The 22,972-nt window shown below is 39.4% G+C and overlaps 1 protein-coding gene across 2 annotated transcripts in view; it reads left to right on the plus strand.

Annotated features, from left to right (window-relative positions):
- Window positions 1-2,670: 2,670 nt before the first annotated feature.
- Window positions 2,671-22,972, plus strand: part of atp13a3 (ATPase 13A3) — a 34,324-nt gene continuing 14,022 nt past the window's right edge. For both annotated transcript variants that reach the window (XM_015970673.3, XM_015970674.3), the window contains exons 1-14: window positions 2,671-2,873; window positions 13,754-13,834; window positions 14,723-14,809; window positions 14,893-15,066; window positions 18,317-18,550; window positions 18,693-18,763; window positions 18,909-18,992; window positions 19,726-19,795; window positions 20,070-20,204; window positions 20,624-20,696; window positions 20,822-20,953; window positions 21,053-21,232; window positions 21,430-21,587; window positions 22,733-22,921. In XM_015970673.3, the coding sequence (XP_015826159.2) occupies window positions 14,759-14,809; window positions 14,893-15,066; window positions 18,317-18,550; window positions 18,693-18,763; window positions 18,909-18,992; window positions 19,726-19,795; window positions 20,070-20,204; window positions 20,624-20,696; window positions 20,822-20,953; window positions 21,053-21,232; window positions 21,430-21,587; window positions 22,733-22,921 (1,551 nt within the window). In that variant the 5' untranslated portion in view covers window positions 2,671-2,873; window positions 13,754-13,834; window positions 14,723-14,758. The remainder of the gene's footprint in view (window positions 2,874-13,753; window positions 13,835-14,722; window positions 14,810-14,892; window positions 15,067-18,316; window positions 18,551-18,692; window positions 18,764-18,908; window positions 18,993-19,725; window positions 19,796-20,069; window positions 20,205-20,623; window positions 20,697-20,821; window positions 20,954-21,052; window positions 21,233-21,429; window positions 21,588-22,732; window positions 22,922-22,972) is intronic.

Here is a 22,972-nt window from a genome sequence, read left to right on the forward strand (position 1 = left end):
GAAGCTACTGCTCGTAGAAGGCCTTTTTGGTTTATCTGGGCTCGTGCGTCACTGCAAAGGACACAAGAGATGCAGGATGACGTGAGCCTGCGGGACATTTTGTCCACCTTGCAAGTTGTCCAAAAAAGAGGGAGGAGGGGGTGGAAAAGGTGTTTATGACTAACACAGTGGTTAGAATAAATAAGCCATGGGTAAATCAGAAACGAGGCATTCAAAGCTGTCGACCATTAACTCAGGATACAGTTTCATAATCGTGAGTTGCCTGAATGTGTAGGAAATTTGTTTTGTCATTAAACGATATTCAGTTTTTAAGAATAAATTTTTTTTTAATTCTTATAATTTAAAAGTTTTGAATATTTAGCACTTGGCCAGTTTGCTTATTTGTTTGATTAACTTTAGTTAGATGTCTGATTTTAACACTGAGCAGAGCACAAAATTAAGATTTAACAGCTGGTTAAACTCCGTATTAAAAAACTAATACGGTATCACAATATCTCTAATTAAATTATTTCCTGTTATTTTACCTGTTAATTTTATTTTCTTTAAGGGTTTTTCTCCCCAGAAGAAGCTACAATGATGTTCTGCTGAGCCGTGGTGGCCTCATGGAGGGGGCCATCAGCTTGAACACTGCTGCTAACCACTTAAACATTCTCCCTCTCCTGATAATAACATTTTACTCTCCTTGACATGGAATGTGCTACTACTAGTTAACCTGTTGAATTAATTATAGATTCACTAAGATAAATACAATAAAGTTTATATCTCACTAAATAGATCATTTACAAAGAAATCGCAATAGCTGTAGAAATACTTCTTGGTGTGTGTGTGTGTGTGTGTGTGTGTGTGTGTGTGTGTGTGTGCGTGCGTGCGTGCGTGCGTGCGTGCGTGCGTGCGTGTGTGTGTGTGTGTGTGTGTGTGTAGTAAAAGGGAGTGGAACGGTGCCTGCCTGTTCATTTCAGGATTCACTTAAAAAACTAACTGCTTGTGTTTTACAGACTGAGTGGCAGAGCCTACAGCAACCTGAACATTCACACCTGAATGAAGAAGAGGCAAGACTTAACAATAAGGGTCTCTAGATTAATGTTATTTAGTGCATTATTGAGCATTAATATACTATTAAATAACACATTAACAACTGCTTAACCATATTAGGTAATGCATCACTAAGCATACACCCCCTAGCCCTTTGTCCTAACCTTAAGGACACTTAAAAACAGTAATGATAATGAGCATTTATTAATGCTTAATAATGCACTAAGTAATGTTAATAACAGGACCCTTATTGTAAAGTGTTAAAGAAGAAGAATAAGGAGTCTAGGAGGAAATTTAATTGGTTGTTGTTTTTATTTAAAAGTATCTATTTAATTTTCCCTCTTACCTAACCACTGTTAATATCATTCTGGTCTCACTATGATTTCCGTAGAACTCTGTATACCTCCTTTATTGTTCCTCGTTGTAGAACTGAGTCAGGGAAGCTGGCTTTTTCTGTTAAAGCTCCATCTGACCGGAATAATTTACCTGTTGTTATGAGATCCACCATTTCCTTTAGGCAGTTTAAAACTATGATTCAAGATTATTTATTACCCATCTGTAGCTGTTTTTTGAATTAACATAGTATCATCATTTACTCATACTATACTTTTTATCCTAAATTTCTCTGAGCTGTGTATTAGTTGTCTCTACCATTTAGTTGTGTCGTTTGTCATCATATTTTTATGTAAATGTACTTTAGTACATTTGTTCATACAATTTATTCTATTTGATTAGCCAACTTCTTAGTTTTATATATATATATTTTATTATTTATTAATTTCTTTATTATTATTATTATTATTTTATTGTGGTAGTGTTAATTTATCGTTTTGTTTTGAATTCAAATAATCACTCTGTTATCTTGTCTTTGTATTTGCATCTTTGTTTCCAGGAGGACCCACTTGTAAACGAAATGCTTCATCTCAAGTGGTTTTATCCTCCTTAAATATAAGTCAATAAATAAATTAATAAATATCACAAGGAGCTTCACACGCACAATAGAAATGTAAAAACGATTAAAAATAAACATTTAAAAATATTCAATAAAATTTAAGATTAAAAAATAAGAATATAAATGAAAATAATAATAATAATAATAAAACAAGGGAGAGAGCCCCAAATTCCACAAATAAAATTGAGGACATTTCTAAATCCGCCAGGCTCAAAAGCAGACGTGATGCCCTTTTCAGTGGTGTCTTCTGATCTGGGGAACATCTAAGAATTAAAACTACCCAGATCATTTTGCCATTTTACTTCTTAAAACTTATTCATCCCTATTTGGGTATCGTGTTTTGACTTTAATTTTACAAGATTGATAAGTGTTTTTTTATTCATTTTTGTTTCATTATTAAGGTGGTATAGAAATAAAATGTGAACTAAACAAATCGTTCTAAATCTTTACTTTGATGGATAATAAATCAACAAACATGACATTTCTGATGCAGTTTTAAAAATTTCACCATGTTCATTATAAAAAAAAATGTGGCACATTTTCGAATGGGCCCTCTGTTGTGGTTCTAATATTTACTTTAGTGTGAATGGCTCGCTGCTCAGGCGTGTTTTTTTTTTTATCTTTTCACGTGACGTCACTTCCTGTCTAACATAGCCAGAGCCAGTTGAGTCCAGATCACTGCTGCCGTACGTAGTAAATCGTCGGTCTGTTTCACTGAGCTGTCATCATCGTTCGTGTTACCTTCAGCGCTGGCTGTCTGCTGCTTTGGCAATATTTTCCCACTGAACTCCGACCAGTTCCCGTTTCAGCAACGTTTTCCTTCAGATAACAGCTGCTCCCTTCTCATCATGACTCGAAGGTGATCTTCAGAGTTTCCAGGTGGTTCTGGGTGAGTGTGTTGAACTGAAATGTGTACGCGGGTTGCTTTCATCACGCTCCTCATCATCACCACCATGTGTCATTTTCTGCCGAAGCGCGGCTAAAGCTAAAGCGGTTGTTTCAGCTAGCCGGTGGTTGTGTGGATGCCAGCCTCCATGCTGCGGTTCGACGTCAGACAAGTCATAGTTAGGTGATGAGACACCGTTGGTTGTGAACATGAATGAAACAAAGTAAAGCAAAGAGTGCAAGACACGCTGACTGAGCCTGGAGCTAATGTTTTAGCCTAGCTAGCACTAGCCAGCTAGCAAACGTCCAGTGATCTCTTCTAATCTGCTCGAAGCATTTCCTTGGCTAATTGTGGTTTTAGCAATGATTCATGTTGTGAGCAAATAGTCGTAAAATGATCACTGATCTCATGTTTTACTTGCCTAGCATTAGGAAATGAGCCATGGTAAAGTAACATGACACTGAATCATCCTAATAAGGAAGATTCAGAGTAAAAAGCTGTATTTTAATAGTCCAAGTGATTTGTAAAGATGTCATGTGTTAGTTGGATGTGTTTTATTAAATATTGTTGGTTTATTAAAAATGTTTTTCACGTTGCCTCGGATCTTTCAACTGGTTTTCTTTGGTCTTAAAACACCTGCTGCAGTAATTTGGTCTCCATCTATAGAGCTTCATGAATCATCACTCATTTTATCTCAAAGCTCATCGGTGTGTGTAAGTAGAATAGAACTAAAATAACTTGTGACTTCCAAGCAATATAAAATGTAAGTAATTTAAATTTGATTGATGCTCAGTATTTAATTAAAAATAATTGAATACTTAAGGAAAGGATATTAAACACAAAATACTGTTCTGTGAAAACTTTGTTTATTTAATCAAACCATCTCTCGCTTTCACGGGCAAGCCTGAAAGAGTTATTGACAAGTGACTGATGACTGAATTTAACATAAAGCCCTTGATTTTAAATATCCCATGACTGAATATAGGCTTTTGATGCATTAAGGATTTAAAATGTCTGGATGTGTGTTGCTCAGTGGTGCAGTATCGATTGTGATCCTGATTTAGTTGGTTATAGGAATGAGTGTTGCTTTTTGGTGTTTTTAGGTTTAAGGGATCACCTGAACTTTAGGCTCTTTTGATTTAGGATTACGTATTGTGGCAAGAAATTGGAATGATTTTGTAGAAATATGTTTTTGCAAATTAAAAATTATGATGTGACATAGTCACATTAACCCTGTAAAGTTTTCATTTATTGTCTTTGTCTTTTCCCTCTTTAACCAATGCTAGCGCTATGGCTGTTGTGGCTCAATCACAAAAGCATCAGAAATATCTTAGATTTGATATAACAAGTGCAGATCAATTTCAAATGTCCTATTTCAATTATTCCACAAATCTAAAATATCCCTGAAGCGCTTAGGGCAGACATATCCAAAGTGTGGCCCAGAGGCCAGTTGCATTCTTCAGGGTGTTTTTGTGCAATCTTCAAGTGCAATAAGAGTGGTAGAAGTTTCTCTTCATCAGTTCTTAAAGAAAAAACATTTTTTTAAATAAATTTTTCTGATTATAATTAGGGTTGGGCATCGAGCATCGATTGGAACCGGGACGATTCCCGGAATCGTTCAAAGTTTTTTATTTCGATTCCTAGTATGCCGACTGGAAGAGGAATCTGCGGCCAATCTCCGAAAAATAACGTGATCTGCAAACTGTGATCAACGCTTTTCAGAGCTGAACACCAGCTGTCTGTCTGCAGCACAGAGTCCCCCCTCCCCCCAACCGGTGCGCAGTGGCCAAATATAAACAACCACGTCTGCCGAACTTTTACTCTGTGATGTCAACTTTAACTCCTGCAGCGTAGAGAAAACTTGCTAAATACGTCAACACGGTGGCTTTAATAGAAGCTTTAAAGAACAAACTGGACGATGTGAGGTGAGTTTGTCTCACTGCAGAAATAAAAACACACACGGAGCGTCAGCAGTCAGATGCAGCCACTCACAACACGTGTGTGTGTGTGTGTGTGTGTGTGTGTGTGTGTGTGTGTGTGTGTGTGTGTGTGTGTCAGAAGACTGAACATTAACCTGTAGAATAATTAAAGTCATCATGCTAGAGAAGCTTCTCTGTGGTGGACCACACCAGCTTCTGCCACAATAAATAATAATAATAGTAATAATAATAATAATAATATAATAATAATAATAAATCACAGACAAAGTTGTGAACATTTTAATTTCCTTTTTGAACTATTTCTGTTGAGAGTTTTAATGTTTAAAATCTGTTAGATTGTTACTGACAGCAGCTACATTTAAGCTTCACTTTCTGTCCTGACTGAATGCAGCAGCAGCATGGAGGTGTAGATCTCAGTCATCCTGGACATGATCATGAGAGTTTTAGCTGAAAACAGCTGGACGTTTCTGGATATGTTGGAGACATTTAGCCTCTCATCCCAGAGGCTTCTTCCAGACTTTGGTTGTGGTCAGAAACAAACTCACTGGTTGTGCTGCAAGTCTTTTTATTTTTTTCTCCAAAACATGTTTTTGTCTAAGTGAAGGTGATGTTGTTGCTCATAGAATTAAAATTCATGTTAAAGTTAAGATTATTTCATCAAGTAGGACCTGTGGTTAGCTGGCTCATGTAAAGCGTGTCATGTCTTGAAAGAATCGGAATCAGGAATTGATAGGAACCGAAATCGAAACGAGGAATTGGAATCAGAATTGTTCAAAATCAAACGATGCCCAACCCTAATAATTGGTCACTCTTGAGTTTTACATGCAGGCTGAACATGAATATAGGCTTCTACACCTATTTCCTGCATTAGCTTCTGATGAAAAATTGACAGTGAAACTCTAGGATATGTAAAGCCTGACAGATCTACGTCTCACTGTCACTTAACATTCATGGATTTAACCATCTTGACTCAAGACGGGGAAGGCTGTTGATGTTTTTAGCGTCCAGGAAACATCAAAGGTGGTCTCAAGTAGCGTAAGCTAACCATTAGCATGAACAACTACACCACACAGCGGAACTCCTTCAAGCTTGTGGTATTTGTAGAGATAAAACATCATTGCAGAGCAAATGGAGTCAGTGGTAGGGTTGCGTTGCTGTTAGCCAATCTGAATGAAGGTGTCCAAATATCAGGAAATAACACTCCAAATCCTGCCGCTGAAACTACTTAATCCTCCAGCTGAATTTTTGTGGTGATACTGGTGCTTCCATGCTGTGTTTTACCCCTGCGTATGACTTAGGACAGTGGTTCCCAACCTTTTTCCCAAGGGACCCCTTTTTTACCAGTAAAATTTCTGACAACCCCCTCCCATTCTCTCTTCCAGTACAAACAGTATTAAGAAATGATAAAATTGTTCAAGCACATTTTAATATGTTTTGATTCAATAGATAACAGTAATAGCAGGCTCCAGTACAGAACAAAGTCATTAACAAAACCAAACAGAGCATAATGTGCTTGACAGTTTGTATTACTTTTCTGAACACACTGTTTCTTGTAAACACTGATAAATCAATCATTCCTTAGAAGGCATTCATTCCTACTAGAGACCACTGCAAATGCATTGGTTTATAAAACAAATGTTCAGCACCTTTAACATTTTTATGGTCATAATTTAGTTAATGTCTATTTTAGGCATATGTTTGAGCAGTGGAAGTAAAATTGATCAAAAAATAATTGTGTGTATTAAATGTAAAAAAAAAAAGCATTTTTGTTGCCTGCAAAGACCTGCAATCTGATGGGTTTTGCCCTCCTTCTGAAAAGATTTGATAGCCTAGCTTAGGTGATACACTCTCACAGCTTTTTCTCCTTTTTTAACTAACAGTTGAACTGCCTTGTTGCTTCTGTCATCCATGTCTTTCATACTGCTGCAGTGAGGCTTTAAAGGTAAATGTTTATGTGGCTGTGATGGGGAAATGACCTTTACACACAGCAAAACGATATCCACACACCTTGGTCTTCATGTTCCTTTAGTCGGTGTTCCTGCAGCCTTTCAGCAAATGTAAAAATCAGACATCTCTGTACATTTGATTAAAGAAGGATTTAACTAAATGCATTATTCTTGGGCTAACAGTTTTTTTTTATTGTGTGTGTGCAGAAATATCTCTGTAAATGACAGACAGACTTAGGTCTGTTCACCCTTGAACTTGAGAAGAAAGATTATTTTCTGTGAAAGATCTGGATGTCTTTCAGTTCAAAGTGGGCACCGATATTCCTCTTGTCCTTTTGAGCCAGCACCTTTTGACTTTTCACAGTTGAGCTCAAAGACATCAGCCTATGATGGAAGGCTCACTAGCATTGATTCAGAGTGCAGATGAGAAATATCCTGACATGATATCAGTCCTCTCGACAACGTTGCACCATTTGATGTGGGAGTCTCTCAGCAGTGTGATAGAAAAACAGATCTTTCATGTGCTTGTGTAGCGGTTTGCCTCCAATTGGAGCAGGCCGGCCCAGCGGGCTGCATCAGTGAAAGTGAGGACGCGTTTAGTGAAATTTCCAACAGCTGTAAAATTTAACAGAGTCCTACAAATCTAGGGGCCTGAGATTACTAGGGGTTGGAGGATTTGTACACCTCAACAATGCTGAAAATGCTTATCTCTACATCAGGTAGATTCTCTTTTCACTTAAAATGTCTCAACATTAAAAAGTGCTTACTTTCTGTCTGAAATACTGTTGGAACTGTGTGTTGGTTACCTTAAAATAGCATTTCGCTTTGTTTACATTTCTTCTCCCACCTGAACTAGTTGTTTAATACTAAGACTTTAACAGACAGGGATAGGTTCCTGTTCTCGTTGACATTGTATCTCCCATTAAGAATCTTTATGTTTTATCAGCAGGTTAGGTAAGTTCATTGATTATCAGGCGGTTTTCTCGTTAATCCAGAAGCATGTGGTAAGACTTTGATCCGTAAGATCACTATTTTCCCAGTCCTGTTTTTCTAGTTTTTTCACTTCAGTTAAAGGTGCAGTGGATAATGTTTTTCTGGAGCACATTTCCAGCACATATTGTTAGAAATGCTCTTCACATATTGGCAACCAGTAAATTAAATGATCTGTCAAAAAAAATAAATGAATTATATATATATATATAATATATATAAAGTGCTCCTTCTGGTGACTCCCTTGTTCTGCTTGGGGACTTTAATGCTCACATGGGCAATGACAGTGAGACCTGGAGAGGTCTGTTTGGGAGGAATAGCTCCCCTGATGTGAATTTGAGTGGTGTTTTGTTATTGGACTTCTGTGCTAGTCATGAATTATCCATTATGAACACCATGTTCAGGCATAAAAGTGTCCATTTGTGCTCTTGGCACCAGGATACTGTAGGCCGCAGCTCGATGATCAACATTGTTGTCGTTTTGTCTGATTTGTGGACACATGTCTGGGACACTCGGGTGAATAGAGGGGCAGAGCTGTCATTTGACCACTAATTGGCGGTGAGTTGGCTTCGATGGTGGGGTAGAATGCTGGTCAGACCTGGCAGGCCCAAACATATTGTGAGGGTCTGCTGGGAAAATCTGGTAGAGTCTCCTGTCAGAAGAAGCTTCAATTCCCACTTCTGACAGATCTTCCACAACATTCCAGGAGGGTGCGGGGACATTGAGTCCAAATAAGCCCTGTTCTGTGCCCCCATTGTTGGCCGACCAGAGCTGTGGCCGCAGGGTTGTCTGTGTCTGTTCTGGCAGTAACCCCTGAACCCGCTGGTGGACTCCAGCTGTTAGGGATGCTGTTGAGCTGAAGAAAGAGTCCTATCAGAACTTTTTGGCCTGTGGCACTCCACAGGCAGCTGATGGGTACTTAGCAATCCAAGAGGAATGTGGCTTGGGTGGTCGCAGAGGCAAAAAGGTGGGTGTTGGAGGAGTTCGGTGAGACCATGGAGCAAGACTTCTGCAAGGCTTTGAGGAGATTCTGGTCCACCATCCGGTGCCTCAGGAGGAGAAAGCAGTGCACTACCAACACTGTTTATAGTGAAGACAGTGTGCTGCTGACCTCGACTCGGGGATGCTGTGGATCAGTGAGTGGAGTACTTCAAAGACCTCCTCAATCCCATCTGCGTGTCTTCCAGTGAGGAAGCAGAGTCCGGGGACTTAGGGTTGGACTCTCCATTTACTGGCTCTGAGGTCGCTGAGGTTGTCAAAAAGCCCCTCGGTGGCAAGGCGCTGGGGGTGGATGAGATCCTGGAGTTCCTTAAGGCTCTGGATATCATAGGGCTGTGTTGGCTGATGCACTGGACCAGCTCTATACCCTTAGGGGAATCCTGGAGGGTGTGTGGAAGTTCACCCAACTAAACTACATGTGTTTTGTGGATTTGGAGAAGGCGTCCGACTGCGTCCCTTGGTGGGGCCCTTTGGGGGGTTACTCTGGGAGTATGGGCTACCAGGCCCTTTGATACGGGCTGTTAGGTCACTGTATGACCACATTGTTGGTAGTAAATCAAACTTGTTTCTGGTGAGAGTTGGACTCTTAACAAGGCTGCTCTTTGTCACCGATTTTGTTCATACGTTTTATTGACAGGATTTCTAGTTGCAGCCAGGGTGTTGAGGGGATCTGTTTTGGTGGCCTAATGATCAAGTCTCTGCTTTTTGCAGATGACGTGGTCCTGTTAGCTTCATCAGATGTTGATCTCCAGCTTTCACTGTAGTGGTTCGCAGCCGAGTATGAAGCAGCTCTAGGGCTGCAACTAACGATTATTTTCATAATCGATTAATCTGTCGATTATTTTTTTGATTAATCGATTAATTTGTTATTTGTTTAGCTATTTAACCTATACAAGTGATGAATACATTTCAGTTAAGAAAAAGAAAAACATAGGAGAATTGTGCAGTTGACTGCAATCTATTTTATTGCACATGAACACAGTCAGCGGTGTAAAATGAGCTAAACAGTGCAAAATATCAGTCCAGAATAATTTTTTGGCATCAAAATATAAGAGGTAAATTCCATAAAAAATTATGTAGAATCTAGAATAGAGTTTGTTAGTGGTATGCATTGCTGGGGGGTGAGTGTCTTGTTCCCCATGTAGTTGTCCATCGTTGCTAGTTTTTTTCTGCATAAGAAACACAAATTGACTGACATAAGTACACATATAAAATAAAGCAGCACACACACGACAACACTAAATCAATATTATATTATTTGAATTAACAATATACAGTGATCATTTATTTTGATAAAAATGCGTTGTGAGGTGTTTTACAGTGTTAGATAGTAAAACAGCCTTTTAATAGTAAAAAATGATTTTTTCTGAATTTCTCCTGCATTTAAAAATTGAAAGCGTACAACTATGCCACGTTATATTCACCTGGACACAGCTCGTCTGTATATTTTTCTCAGCGGAGTTGTCTTTTTTTGAATGAGGAACATAGTTATGGGTTTGTGCCGTTTTTCTCTTAACGAGAACATTCTTATAAACAGACGTGCTAAATTTGACAAGCGCATGATTCACAACACGCAGGAGATTCACAATTGCATTTAGTCAATCAGAAGTAGAACACCGTAGACTGACACGGCAAAAAAAACATGTTTAACATTCACTATAACGAACTCAGCTAAAACACTAAGTCCCAAATTTGAGCTGCGCGTAGTGATGACTTATTTTCTGTTACTTACCGGGCTGGCTCTTCCTCTGCTGCATCAGCCCCCACATGTTTTTGTCTCAAATGTTCACTTAAGGACGTCGTGCTTCCGTGCCATGCTAGATGGTTTTTGCATATTTTGCAGGTCACCCGTCTTTTCATGACATCTAGAGTGAAGTGCTCCCATACTCGTGAGGTTTTTGTCTGGGGTTTCTCTTCAGTTTTGTCGCTTCTATTTTTCTTCCGTATTTCTTCTTGTTCCGCCATCTCTCACAGCAAAATGAGCGTCAGTAACGTGATACGTCATGAAAACCGAGGGCACTTACTGGCTTGTTTCTTCTTCTACGGCTCCACTGGTAGATCAGTGGCTCATTACTGCCACACACTGGCGGCAAATTTAACAGATTGTAACCGATGTCAGATTGTGGTAAAAATAGACTTTATGCGGTAAAATGTGATTATTAAACAACTAATCGATGACTAAAAAAAGTTGTTAACTATTTTAATAATCGATTATATTCTATTAAATCGATTAGTTGTTTCAGCTCTAAGCAGCTCCCTGTTTTTTTTGTTTTTTGTTTTTTCTTTTTTGCTATATGTCTGTTGTTGTTTGAGCCTTTGGCTTTTTATTTACAGCACTTTCATTAGCTGACTGCTATTTTAAACTGCTTTATAAATAAAATGGTATGGTATGGTATTAAAGAGGGGAAAACATCTTGTTGCTCTGGCTGAGGATAAACTATAATTTAATTTCCTCTTATCAAATTATGAGGTATTTTATCAGTGCTGCTGACTTCTGTTTTTAAGGCTTTTTAATATCTAGCAATGGAAGTGGCGATTGCTGAAAATATTTAGGACGTTCAGTACCTGCAGTGATAAAAATTTGACTTAACTGACTCTTGACAGTGAACAAAGCTTGGCTGAAATACTTCATACGCAGGAGGGGAAGTGATAAAAAGAGCACATTGAGCGTTGAGTAAGATGGCATAAACACTTTCCTTCGAATGCTTCCATGAATTATTGGCCCCTGTCATTAGGTCACGGCTTATTGTTCACCTTTCCTTTTTGGCTTCACGTTAAACAGGAAAGGAGCACATTTTTTATTTTAATTAACATTTTGTTTACAGTGAGCTAAAGGCAGTTGTTGAACTGATTGGTCAGAGAGCAAACCGCAGTCACAAAGGTTACTAATTAATTTTTCTGTAGATAACTATCTCAGTCTTTTTTGTCAAAACCAATTGACCCATTTAAAATAGTCAGTTCATTCATTTATGTTCTGGGACGTGATTTAGATCCCATTTAATCTTGTTTGACAAAATCCAAGCAGCTGTCCAGTTTTAATTTTCTCCTAAAGCTCTGCTTATTAATACAATGGCAGACCAATCAAATGAGAGACAACAATATGGCCTTAGGCCGGGCTCGAGGAAACTATAAATAACAGTGAAGTCATGCTGACTCCTAGAGGCCCTAAACAGAGTTCATGTGTAATCTTTAGTTCCCAAGCATGAAGCTTACCTTATCCTTATCGGTTTATTCATTCGAGGGCTCACTGCCCCTAGTGAGAACAGAAAGTCTTGTCTACAATGTTTTGTGATTGGCAAAAACTCCACTTAATATTTCTTCAGTCGTGTTGGAAATGAGCAAGCCAGGGCTTAGACCCTCCAAAGGCACCAGACTGTAAAAGTCTTTAGTGAAAGGAGGAAATAGCTTAAAATAAGTTTCAAATCTGCTGTGATGAGGCAGAATTAACACGAATAAAAATAAGTTTAAGTATATCAACATTTTTCTTTTAGTTTTTAATATTTTTTTTTTACATTTGGAAAGTCCACTTCAATATAATTAATAACTAATATTTAAAATAGTTTTGTTACTTTCAAAAGACAATTGAAACTGTGGTTACAGGAAACTGAAAGATGCAATCATAGATGACACTTTAATTTATTTTTACTCTTGTCTTTTTCGGAAAATATGTTTATATATATTTTTTATTTTTATTTTTTTTCTAATTGTATATTGTTGTCTGTCTTATCTCTTTTAACATTAACCTGCCAGAGGACTGCAGATGGAAATTTGCCTGGAAATTATCAAATATGCATTGTCCTCTCCTTAAATAAAATAAGTAAAGTAAAAGATACATTTATTATTCATGGTCACTACGATGTAAAACCGCAATGATGCTGTTTAGACTGTGGGGCTGCTAGGTGAAGCAGTTGGTAGCATTGGCTGGTTGTGGCCTTTCTGTGTGGAGTTGGCGTGTTCTCATGAATGCGTGGGTTTTCTTGGAGTACTCCTGTTTTTTCCCCCACAGTCCTAAAACTTGCATTGTAATTTGAGATAGTAAATTGTTCCTAGGCCTGATTGAGCGTGTGAGCGTTTGTTACTGTGTGTCCCTGTGATGGCATGGCGACCTGTCCAAGCTCTGCCCCACCTCTAGCCCGATGACTGTTCGAGTCTGGCTCCTGTTCCCTGTGACTCTGGGTAGAGCTGCAAGGTGTCATATTTGAGCATCAACATCACAATGTACATGAGCGAAAGTCACGTCACGGTCTTACTGCAATGTCAGAGGCAAATTAACTCAAGTGTACTTGATGCACTACAAGCAGTGGCCCACCAATCACAAGCATTCTTAATCAGCTTGGGCAAGCAGACCATGATTGGTTGGATCTTATCACAGAACTCAACCCCTCACATTAGATGTTTTGTTTTTTCTGAATTTAATTGGCAGTTTGATGCATCAACAGTATATGTTACTGCAGTTGGTTTCAGATATACACGTGAGAATAGAGGGCTGCACTTCAAACCTATAGAAAAAAAAGTTTCTTCTGTTGGTCAACAGTTAGATTTTTCCTCAGCATAGGGTGTAACCCTTCACCTTTTAGATTAGGTAAAATGTGTATTAAAGGTTTAAAGCTAATATTAGGATGCAAACGGAAGTAAGAGAGACATATCTGAAGATTTTCAACTGTATATTATGTTGAATTGTGAATATAAAGGAGCACTACTCAAACTTCGGACCGATGCAGCTTGGCCTGACCACTATTCCCAAGGGCACGGTTTGGTACTTTATTTGTATTTTATTTGAACAGCCATCAGTGGGGATTGAGAAGACAAAGGGGCTCAAATGAAAAAGTCATTGGGTCAATCAGATTGTATTAAAACATAAATTATATCTCTTCTTTTCATATCACCCAGCTTTAGGCTCTTAAAGGTTTCTCCTAAATCCCCTAATTTTCATTATTGGGCATGGAGTCAGATACCTACATAAAAAACAACTCTTTGATTATAATTTGGATGTTTTTGCTGTTTTCAGGGTTCCAGGTTGGTGTTGTGAGAGAGCAAGCTACCTGTGGGGAGGTGGACCGCCTGGAGCATTGTGTCCCTAGTTTTCAAGGTAGGGATTATTTCTTAGCTATTTTTATTTTCTTGTCATTTATTCACCGTTTTGAGATGACTGATAAAAATAAATAACACATGAGCATAGTAGTTCTTAGCTTTGTCATGTTTATCAATTAGTGAGCCAAACTAAGGGTGCTTAAATGCTACTTAGTTTTTGTATTTAAATCTGCTTCATCATTAGAATATTTGTACGTACTTTTATTCAGATTTATTCTTATTATTATCATTATAAATATTTTTTGAGTCACCATTCCAAGATAGAAATCTTACACATGACTCAGTTATGCACTAGTGTCGGCATTTCCAGTTATTGCTGGAGTTTGGGAGGGAATGTCCTGGCAGAGCTGCGCCCACTGCTGAGCTCTGGCTAAGGAGGGTGGGGGGGTGACATTGGAAAATACAAGGAAGGGCTTGGTCTTTAGCAAAATATCCCACAGTATGCCAGAGAAGAATTTCTCCCCGGTGCAGCAGGCTGATAAGATCTGAGCGTGAGGGCAGTAGCACGAGGTTATCGGGTGTTGAGGAGGCCATGTGGAGGGAGTAGAGCTCTGTTCTGCATTACCATTACACCCCCTTATATTTCACTTTGTTTAACCAAAAATAAGAACTTCAGAAATTTCAATGTCTTATTTATTTATTTTTTTTAAATCCCAGAATATTTAAGTCAACTCATAACATTTCTGGAAAGACTTTGTTGTTAATTGTAAACCACAAAAAAATGTTTACTCCAAGTTATTGTTGGAATAGAGCTCATGAATTCCTTCTCTGCTGTTAGGTGTCTGTTGAAATAAAATCTTTTTAATTTAACATTCATTTAACACCAAAGTCTTTTATAGAATTGCTATGTTTTTATGTAATGTTTTTGTTTTGAATATGTTTCCAGAGGCTAAGGAAGGGGTTAGGCAAACTGTTCTGCAACATGGAGAAGGGAGACTTAAAGATCCTCAACAAGGGGGAAGAGGAGGAGATGGTATGCTCCTCAACAGAAAAAACCATTGTGAAAAAATTTCCAACCCATCTCATGAGAACTTGTTTTTGTTTCTCGTTGTTAAGGAGCTACAAGGCTACCGCCTGTGTCGTTGGCGGCTGGCCCTAGTGGGCTTCGGGGTGTTCTGTACGGGAGGCTTCCTTCTCTTGCTGCTGTATTGGATGCCACAATGGTGCGTCAAGTCCACCTGCACCCGTACCACTGCCCGTGATGCTGAAGTGGTGCTGCTGCGCTCCACGGTAGGAAGCTAGTAGATCCTGTCCGATACTGATTTAAGATACAGCACTAATGCCTGCTTGACTGTTAAGTGTGCTTTGCAGCAGGTGATGCTAGTTCAGTGTGAACATTTTAAGTTACCGTATTTTTTGGACCATAAGGCACACCTAAAATCCTTTAATTTTCTCAAAAATCGACAGTGCGCCTTAGGTATTAATTCTGTTTGTGCTTACTGACATCAAACTGATTTTATTTGGTACACGGTGCTCAAAAACCAGTAAAAACGTTGTAGTACATCTTTGCAAAGCTAAGGAGCAGCAACGCTTAATGGAGTGGTAGAGCAGTACGGCTACTGTGCTTCAGCATTCAGGTAATATTATGGGATGTGAATAAGGAACCCAAAGTGCCACCTGTTAAGAGACATGCTTACGAAGCAGATTTCAAACTCAAGGCCATCAGTCACGCAGTAGAACATGGGAATAGAGCAGCTGAGAGAGAATTCAACATTGATGAGTCAATGTTGCTGAAGTGGAGGAAGCAAGAAGATGACCTCCGCCAAGTAAAGAAGATCAGAGTTTCTGAGGGAACAAAGCAAGGTGGCTGCAGTTCAACAACTTTTGAGGGTGTCCTTCTTGGTGCTTCCGTTTTATGAAGACGTCACCTATCCATCCGCACAAGAACTACCATCTCGCAGCAACTGCCAAAAGATTACGAAGAAAAGTTGGCCATTTTTTTGCACCGACTGCAAGTTCAAGATCAATGAAAAGAATATCCGGCAGAACATATCAAAACCATGGATGAGGTCCACCTCATCTTTGACATCCTCGTTAACCGTACTGTCGAGAAAACGGGGACCAGTACAGTATGTATATGCCCCACAAGGAACGAGAAGTCATCCTTCACTGTAGTTCTCGGTTGCCAGACTTATGGCTAGAAACTACCACCCATGTTCATTTTCAAGAGGAAGACTTTGCCAAAAGAAAACTTTCCAGCTGGCATCATAATCAAGGCTAACCAAAGGGCTGGATGGATGAGAAGATGAGTGAGTGGCTGAGAGAAATTTATGTCAAGTGACTGGATGGCTTTTTCAACAAATCTCTGTCCCTGTTGATCTGCGACTCCATGCGGGACCATCTCAATGATACTGTTAAAAATCAAACTAATTCGTAGATTGCCATCATACCGGTCGGATTTACCAAAGAACTCCGACCACTAGATAACTTGGTGTCAACAAGTCCTTCAAAGTTTAGCTGTGAGCTGCATGGGAGCTTTGAATGACAGATGGCAAACAAACACACATTCACAGACAGGAAGGCAACGTCGGGGGAGTTACTCCACTATCTGCCAATGGATCGTGGACGCCTGGGATAAGGTATCAGTCTCAGGTGTCGTCCCAGCTTTCACAAAAGCTGAAATCATCACTGAACAGCCAAGCACATCATCACTGAACAGCCAAGCACATCATCACTGAACAGCCAAGCACTGGTAACGGCGAGACTAATTCGAATGATGACGAGATCGATCCCGGCATGCTTGATGCCAAAATTGCCCAGCTGTTAAACTCAGAAACTGAAGTTGAAGACTTTGATGGATTTGAAGAAGAGTAATGGACAGAAAATTGGATTTATTGTTCTTTTTTCATGTGCTACAACAACGTTGACAGTTATGAGTTATTGTGAATTAAGTGAATAAAGTTTGACTTGTCTGACAGTTTGTTTTGCTTATTGCGCCCTATAGGGTAATTATAATTGCACCTTGTGCAGCACGTTCACATCTAGACCGGCCCGTTTCCGCCCAGGCAGTCTGGATGCAATATCAGAGTCAGAGTATCCAGTGTCCTCATTACGTTTATTGCTCCTTGTAACCCAGTGTGCATTATAGTCCAAAAAATACGGTACACGACATAATTTAGTGAAACATTTTCTTAACTTACGGTAAGGATCTTTATGTTTAATGACTCCAAACCTAACAAGAGGTTCAGTAATACTTTAATTAGCCAGCAATCATAAAAACAAAGTGCTTTATAATTCATGAGTCATGTTAGAAAAAAGTTAATGCTATTTAATTAAAGTCATGCTTGTAGTGTTTTTAGCTGGTATTTGTTATGGGGAACCAACATTTACTGATGGCAAGTATTTCCATCACACAGAACAGTGTCACTCAGCATGGAGCCCGATACTAATAACTGTCCCTGTGAGACTTTTGATCACTGAGCTGTAAGCAAAACATTAAACAGCATGAAATCTAAAAATCCAACCACAAAGAATTGTTTGGCAGCAGCTCATCTGTTGGGAAGTCCATGGGTTTCAACCTTTGACTGTCGTTCCAATACAACCAACAAGATGCAGCATCTAAATCGTTATGCTTAAAGTGGAATAGAGACAGAAAAGATCCGGTGCTGAAACTTTTCCTCCAGAAGATTTTTAAAAACGCTGGTTTAAAGTCTGTTTTACCAACAAATTCATGTTCCCATAAGTGTGGACTTCTACGTGATGAAAAGCTTTTGGGCCATCTAATTGATTAGGTGTATGAATTGTTTCTACAAAATGTTTTGATTGGCAAGAGAGACAAATGCTGCACTTGAGCAGGTCAAACGCGGGTAACGGATAATTCTCTCATCCAGCTCGACACACGTGTCAGACAACATGGCTGTGTAACAACAAAAATAAAGCTAATAACCAAACAGATTAAAAACAAGAAGACATGACGGAATTACAGACCATCACAAATGTCCCAAAATGTGTTTCCTGGACTGAGCTGGTCACTGGTGCTTTTTAAATACAAGCAACAAACTTCTGAAAAGGAGATTCTTAAATGAAACACAAGGATAGCTCAGGAGGTTTTGTGGTGCGCCAACATGCACATACGTGCACTAGAGAGCGAGAAGAGCTGAAGGCAGCTTCATTATTGGCTTTATTTGGCCAACAACCGATGTAGCACTTTTATATAAGAGTACTTGTTTAATTTATGGAGTGTTTGTTAGAATAATCTTAAATCTTCCAGAGATGCAGCCGTAGTTGCCACTTTTAATTTCAGCACTAAAGACCAGTGAAAATAAATGATTAGTGATCACTTCTATACCTGACCAGCTTGGCTGCTAACAATAACACTGTTGGTGTTTCTTTTTAATTTGTGACAACCTTCCTCTGTCATAAATCTTGGGCTTTCATTTTTTGAAAGGTGGAAAAACATCTAATGTTTGTTTTCTTTAAGCATCAATTTGGTTAAATCAAGAGAAGTCCTGTGGATGAATTTTGAGTTTTTTTGGACCAGGATGAATTCCGGCGCTGGTTCCTGGCCAGGGTACGAGTGATGCTTGCACCGGGGAGCAACCCCTTCCACAGCCTGGAGACCCAGACCACCTCCCCCTCCCCCCCTTCCTCTCACTCCTGCACCTTCTCCAACTCTGCCTCCCCCCCTCTGGCCAAAGGACAAACTCCTCACCCCTCCAATGGCAGACCGGCTCAGGAGCTCATCACAAAATTTTCTGACTACCAACCCACACAGGTATGTGGAACTGGAACTGTTCCTCTGCATAGCAACCTGTAGAATACCTATAAACACTGGACACACACACACTTCATCTGTTTGGAGATGACCGTTGATGACTTATTTTCCTGTCGTCCCTCTTTCTGTTTTTTTCCTCCAGATTCGTTATTTTACCTTCCATAGCACAAAGTATTATTGGAACAACGAGGTGCAAAACTTTAAAGTTTTAACGTAAGCGTTCTTATTTATATACATTTTAAAAAACTTTAGTAAATAATTTAAATCCCACTACTATAAAAATAAAGACTTTTTTTGCTTCTAGACTCATTTTTAAATGAGTTCTGTAACTCAAAAGTACCTGTTTTGTTTTTAACAGCGGTCTGGAGGATCTGCAGGTCAGTTGCTCCACGCTCCACCTGGAGCACACAGCGGGCCTGAGCAGGAACCTGCAAGAGTACAGGTAACATCTGATCAGAAAATGCGTCCATTATTCCAGACGTTAAACAAACTCACTGAACTCCCAGTTGTTTCAGTTTTACACAAAAACTTGACCCGTTTCATCGGATTTGTTGGATGCCTGAGCAACTATGATTCACCCGTGAATACTTTATATATAAATAAGATTACAGTTAAAAGATGCTGATGCATGTATTCCTCGTGTCTTCCTTCCTACTTATTGGTAAATGGCCTGTATTTGATATAGTGCCTTCTAGAGTCCTTCAGCCCCCCCCCCCCCCAAAAGTGCTTTATCACACACCCATTCACATGCCGGTGTTGATGGGCTTCAACGTAGCCACAGCTGCCCTGGGGGCAGTCCCTCCAACCACTACCATCTGGAAAGGAGGGTTAGTGTCTTGCCCAAGGACACGACTGCAACAGACTGAGTGGGTCTCGATCACATTTAGAAATCTTTGCCACAGGCCATTAAATCTGTTAAAAATCTCTGCGAAAATGCAAACCTTTAAATGCATTTGATTTCTTAAACATTTAGAGGAAACTCAAAAATAAATAAACAACATGCCTGACATCTTTGCTTAGCTCAGATTCGGGGATCAGGGAAAGCAGTGAAAATGTTCCAGTGTTTGAATCTGATCGTGTCATCTGTTTTAGAGGGGAAACCCTCAGATCCATGCTCTTTGGTATGTAGGTGTAATTCACAGCATTAAACCCTGTTCTCTGTCTTCTCCTGTCAGGAGATTGTTCTTTGGAGTGAATGAAATTGCGGTGAAAGTGCCTTCAGTTTTCAAGCTGCTTATCAAAGAGGTAGAGCCCGCTTTCACATGATAAATCCTGGATCTAGTTTTGTTTCATGTTGTTTTTATACTATAATAGCAGAAATTAAACAATCATATTTCTGGTAAATAGGTAAAATCTGAATTTTTAGCAAATGAACACAAATGTATTTTTATTTTTGGGTCACATCAGTGGTCATGCCAGGCCACGCTCCATCTAAAGCACAAAAAAGTTAAACTGTAGTGTTTATTTAGGATTTAGGATTTTCACCTCAGTAATTTGTCATCCTTTCTGTTTCTTGCAGGTCCTCAACCCTTTTTACATCTTCCAGCTCTTCAGTGTGATCCTGTGGAGTGCCGATGAGTATTACTACTATGCTGTGGCCATTGTTTTCATGTCGGTTATATCCATAGCTACCTCTTTGTACACCATCAAAAAGGTGAGCGCCACAAAGCATTGAAGTTCATAACTAATTACCTTACATGACATTTGACTTGAATATTAAATAAGTAATTATCATGTCATTAGTCTAAATTCACTGGATGCTTATCTGTTAATAATCTGTACTTTAGTTATTTTTTTTACCTTTAGGTGTAGAAGAGTGAGTTTTTTTATCTCACTTGTTCAGCACTACATGCATCACAGAAACTGACCTCACACTGTGCTATGACGCACACACACACTTGCTGACCCTGCCACATCTAATCAAGGTTTTCAGCCTAACAGAAAATCTCATCTGCACACGGTCTGCTGCCCCCAGACTCTCAGTCTACGGACTCAGAGACTCTCGCTCTGGTACTTGCTGGAATTGGGAAGCTTTTTCATCAGTTTGTTTCTCTTCCTGTTTTTTCTTGGTAGCAATACATCATGCTTCATGATATGGTGGCAGCTCACAGTGTTGTCCGTGTGTCTGTTTGCCGAGCCAATAACGGTACTCTTTTGTTTTATCTCTAAGCCTCATTTTTTTTAAATATATATATGCTGCACACCACATTTTTACTATTCATCTACTTGATTTGCTTCAATTTACTTTTGATTCGTCGCTCTTCCTGGCAGAAATCGAAGAGATCTTGTCCACTGATCTGGTGCCCGGTGATGTGATGGTGATCCCTAGAAATGGGACCATCATGCCGTGTGATGCTGTGCTGATCAGCGGCACCTGCATCGTCAATGAAAGCATGCTCACAGGTTAGATGGAGAATCTGTTGGCATGTTTAGGATTTTAGCAACAACAACAACAACCCCCTTTCTCTTCTAGTTTCCTAATAATGGCTCAAATCCACTCAGGTGAGAGCGTTCCTGTGACAAAGACGAACCTCCCTAACCCGGCGTCAGGGCAGCAAGGGGAGGTCGATGATGCCTACAACACCGAGGAGCATAAGAGACACACGCTCTTCTGCGGCACCAACGTCATCCAAACCCGCTTCTACACAGGAGAGCTGGTCAAGGCGGTGGTGATCTGCACAGGCCAGTCTGAAAGGGGCTGAAAATGTCTCGTTAGAAAATACATGAAAATATATTGTCGTCCTTTATTTCTTTTCTTTCTGTAACACAAGATGCACAATATAGACTTACTTATGTACAAGTCCTGTTAGCGGCACCAGTAAAGAACTGAATATGTGAAAAATCCTTCAAAATAAATAAATTTATCCTCTCTTCTCTAGGTTTCAGCACAGCCAAAGGCCAGTTGGTGCGCTCTATCCTTTACCCCAAACCCACCGACTTCAAGCTGTATCGTGATGCCTACCTCTTTCTGCTGTGTCTGGTGGCTGTGGCTGGAATCGGCTTCATCTACTCCATCGTCCTCAGCATCTTGAACAAGGTAACCTAAGTGATGATGAGCAGACTGAACAATGTTAGAGGTTGTTTTTCTTTGTTTTTAAGTGTCTGTAGTAAATTATTATGTAAATAAACCCTTCTTGATAGTTATTTTTTATTTAAAAAGTTTTTTATCAAATGCAAATATGCAGTTGGAATAAGGAGTGTTGTTGATGCTTGTAGTAATAAAATTATAAAGTCATTTTTCTAGCTTTAAACCCCAAACTGTAAACAAGACATGGCCCTTTGTCCCGCTCAATGCTGAGATTTTAAATTGAACAAGATATTTTCCCCAAAGCTAACTTTAATGCAAATTGTTTTACAGAAGTAGAGCCCTTAATTTTTCTTTCTCGTAGCATGTTAGAAGTTTGCAATCACGGTAGACCCCGAGTCTGACGAAAGCAAAGATTTAATGCAGTTTTCAACTCCTGAGGATGTCGCATTCGTGTGATTTCCTTTTTTTCCTTTGTCCCAACCTCTTGCAAATTTTTTCCCTGCAAAACTGCGATAAAGTTCTAGATTCTGTTATGTTTTAAATAATAACTTTTGGAGACTTTTGTTTTAAACTTGTTAGAAATAACCAGATTATCTAATCACTCATAATTTCACCTCTTTTTCATACATGGAAAACCCCATCAGCCAGCACAGGAAAAGCAATAAAAAAATCCTGTGAATGAAATTAAAGTGTGTGTGTGTGTGTGTGTGTGTGTGTGTGTGTGTGTGTGTGTGTGTGTGTGTGTGTGTGTGTGTGTGTGTGTGTGTGTGTGTGTGTGTGTGTGTGTGTGTGTGTGTGTGTGTGTGTGTGTGTGTGTGTGTGTGTGTGTGTGTGTGTGTGTGTGTGTGTGTGTGTGTGTGTGTGTGTGTGTGTGTGTGAAGTTATACTGTCTAGAGATAAAAGCAGAATAATCTAGAGCCTATTAAATAAGAAAGGGAGTGAAACATAACGTCTATTGTTGTTCCCGTTCTTATATATTTACTATTTCTTTTATTTTCTTTATTCTTATAGTTTGCATTACTTTATCAGAAATGTTTCACTTGTTCAATAAACTATTACTTTATTCAATAATTTATTCGAAGTTGAAGGTATTGCCTCTAAATTCAGAGATGGAAGTGATGCACTGAAATAACTTTGCCCTTTCTTTCTTCCAGGTGCCAGCAAAAACCATCATTATTGAGTCTCTGGACATCATAACCATCACAGTGCCACCAGCGCTGCCTGCGGCCATGACGGCTGGAATCGTGTACGCTCAGCGGCGTCTCAAACACATAGGCATCTTCTGCATCAGCCCTCAGAGGATCAATCTTTGCGGGCAGATCAATCTGGTCTGCTTTGATAAGGTCTGGAATAACAGTACGTGAGCTGTTGTTGGACTTGAGTATTTTGATGAG

The sequence above is a fragment of the Nothobranchius furzeri genome, chromosome 8 (assembly GCF_043380555.1).
Source record: "Nothobranchius furzeri strain GRZ-AD chromosome 8, NfurGRZ-RIMD1, whole genome shotgun sequence".
Classification (NCBI taxonomy): domain Eukaryota; kingdom Metazoa; phylum Chordata; class Actinopteri; order Cyprinodontiformes; family Nothobranchiidae; genus Nothobranchius; species Nothobranchius furzeri.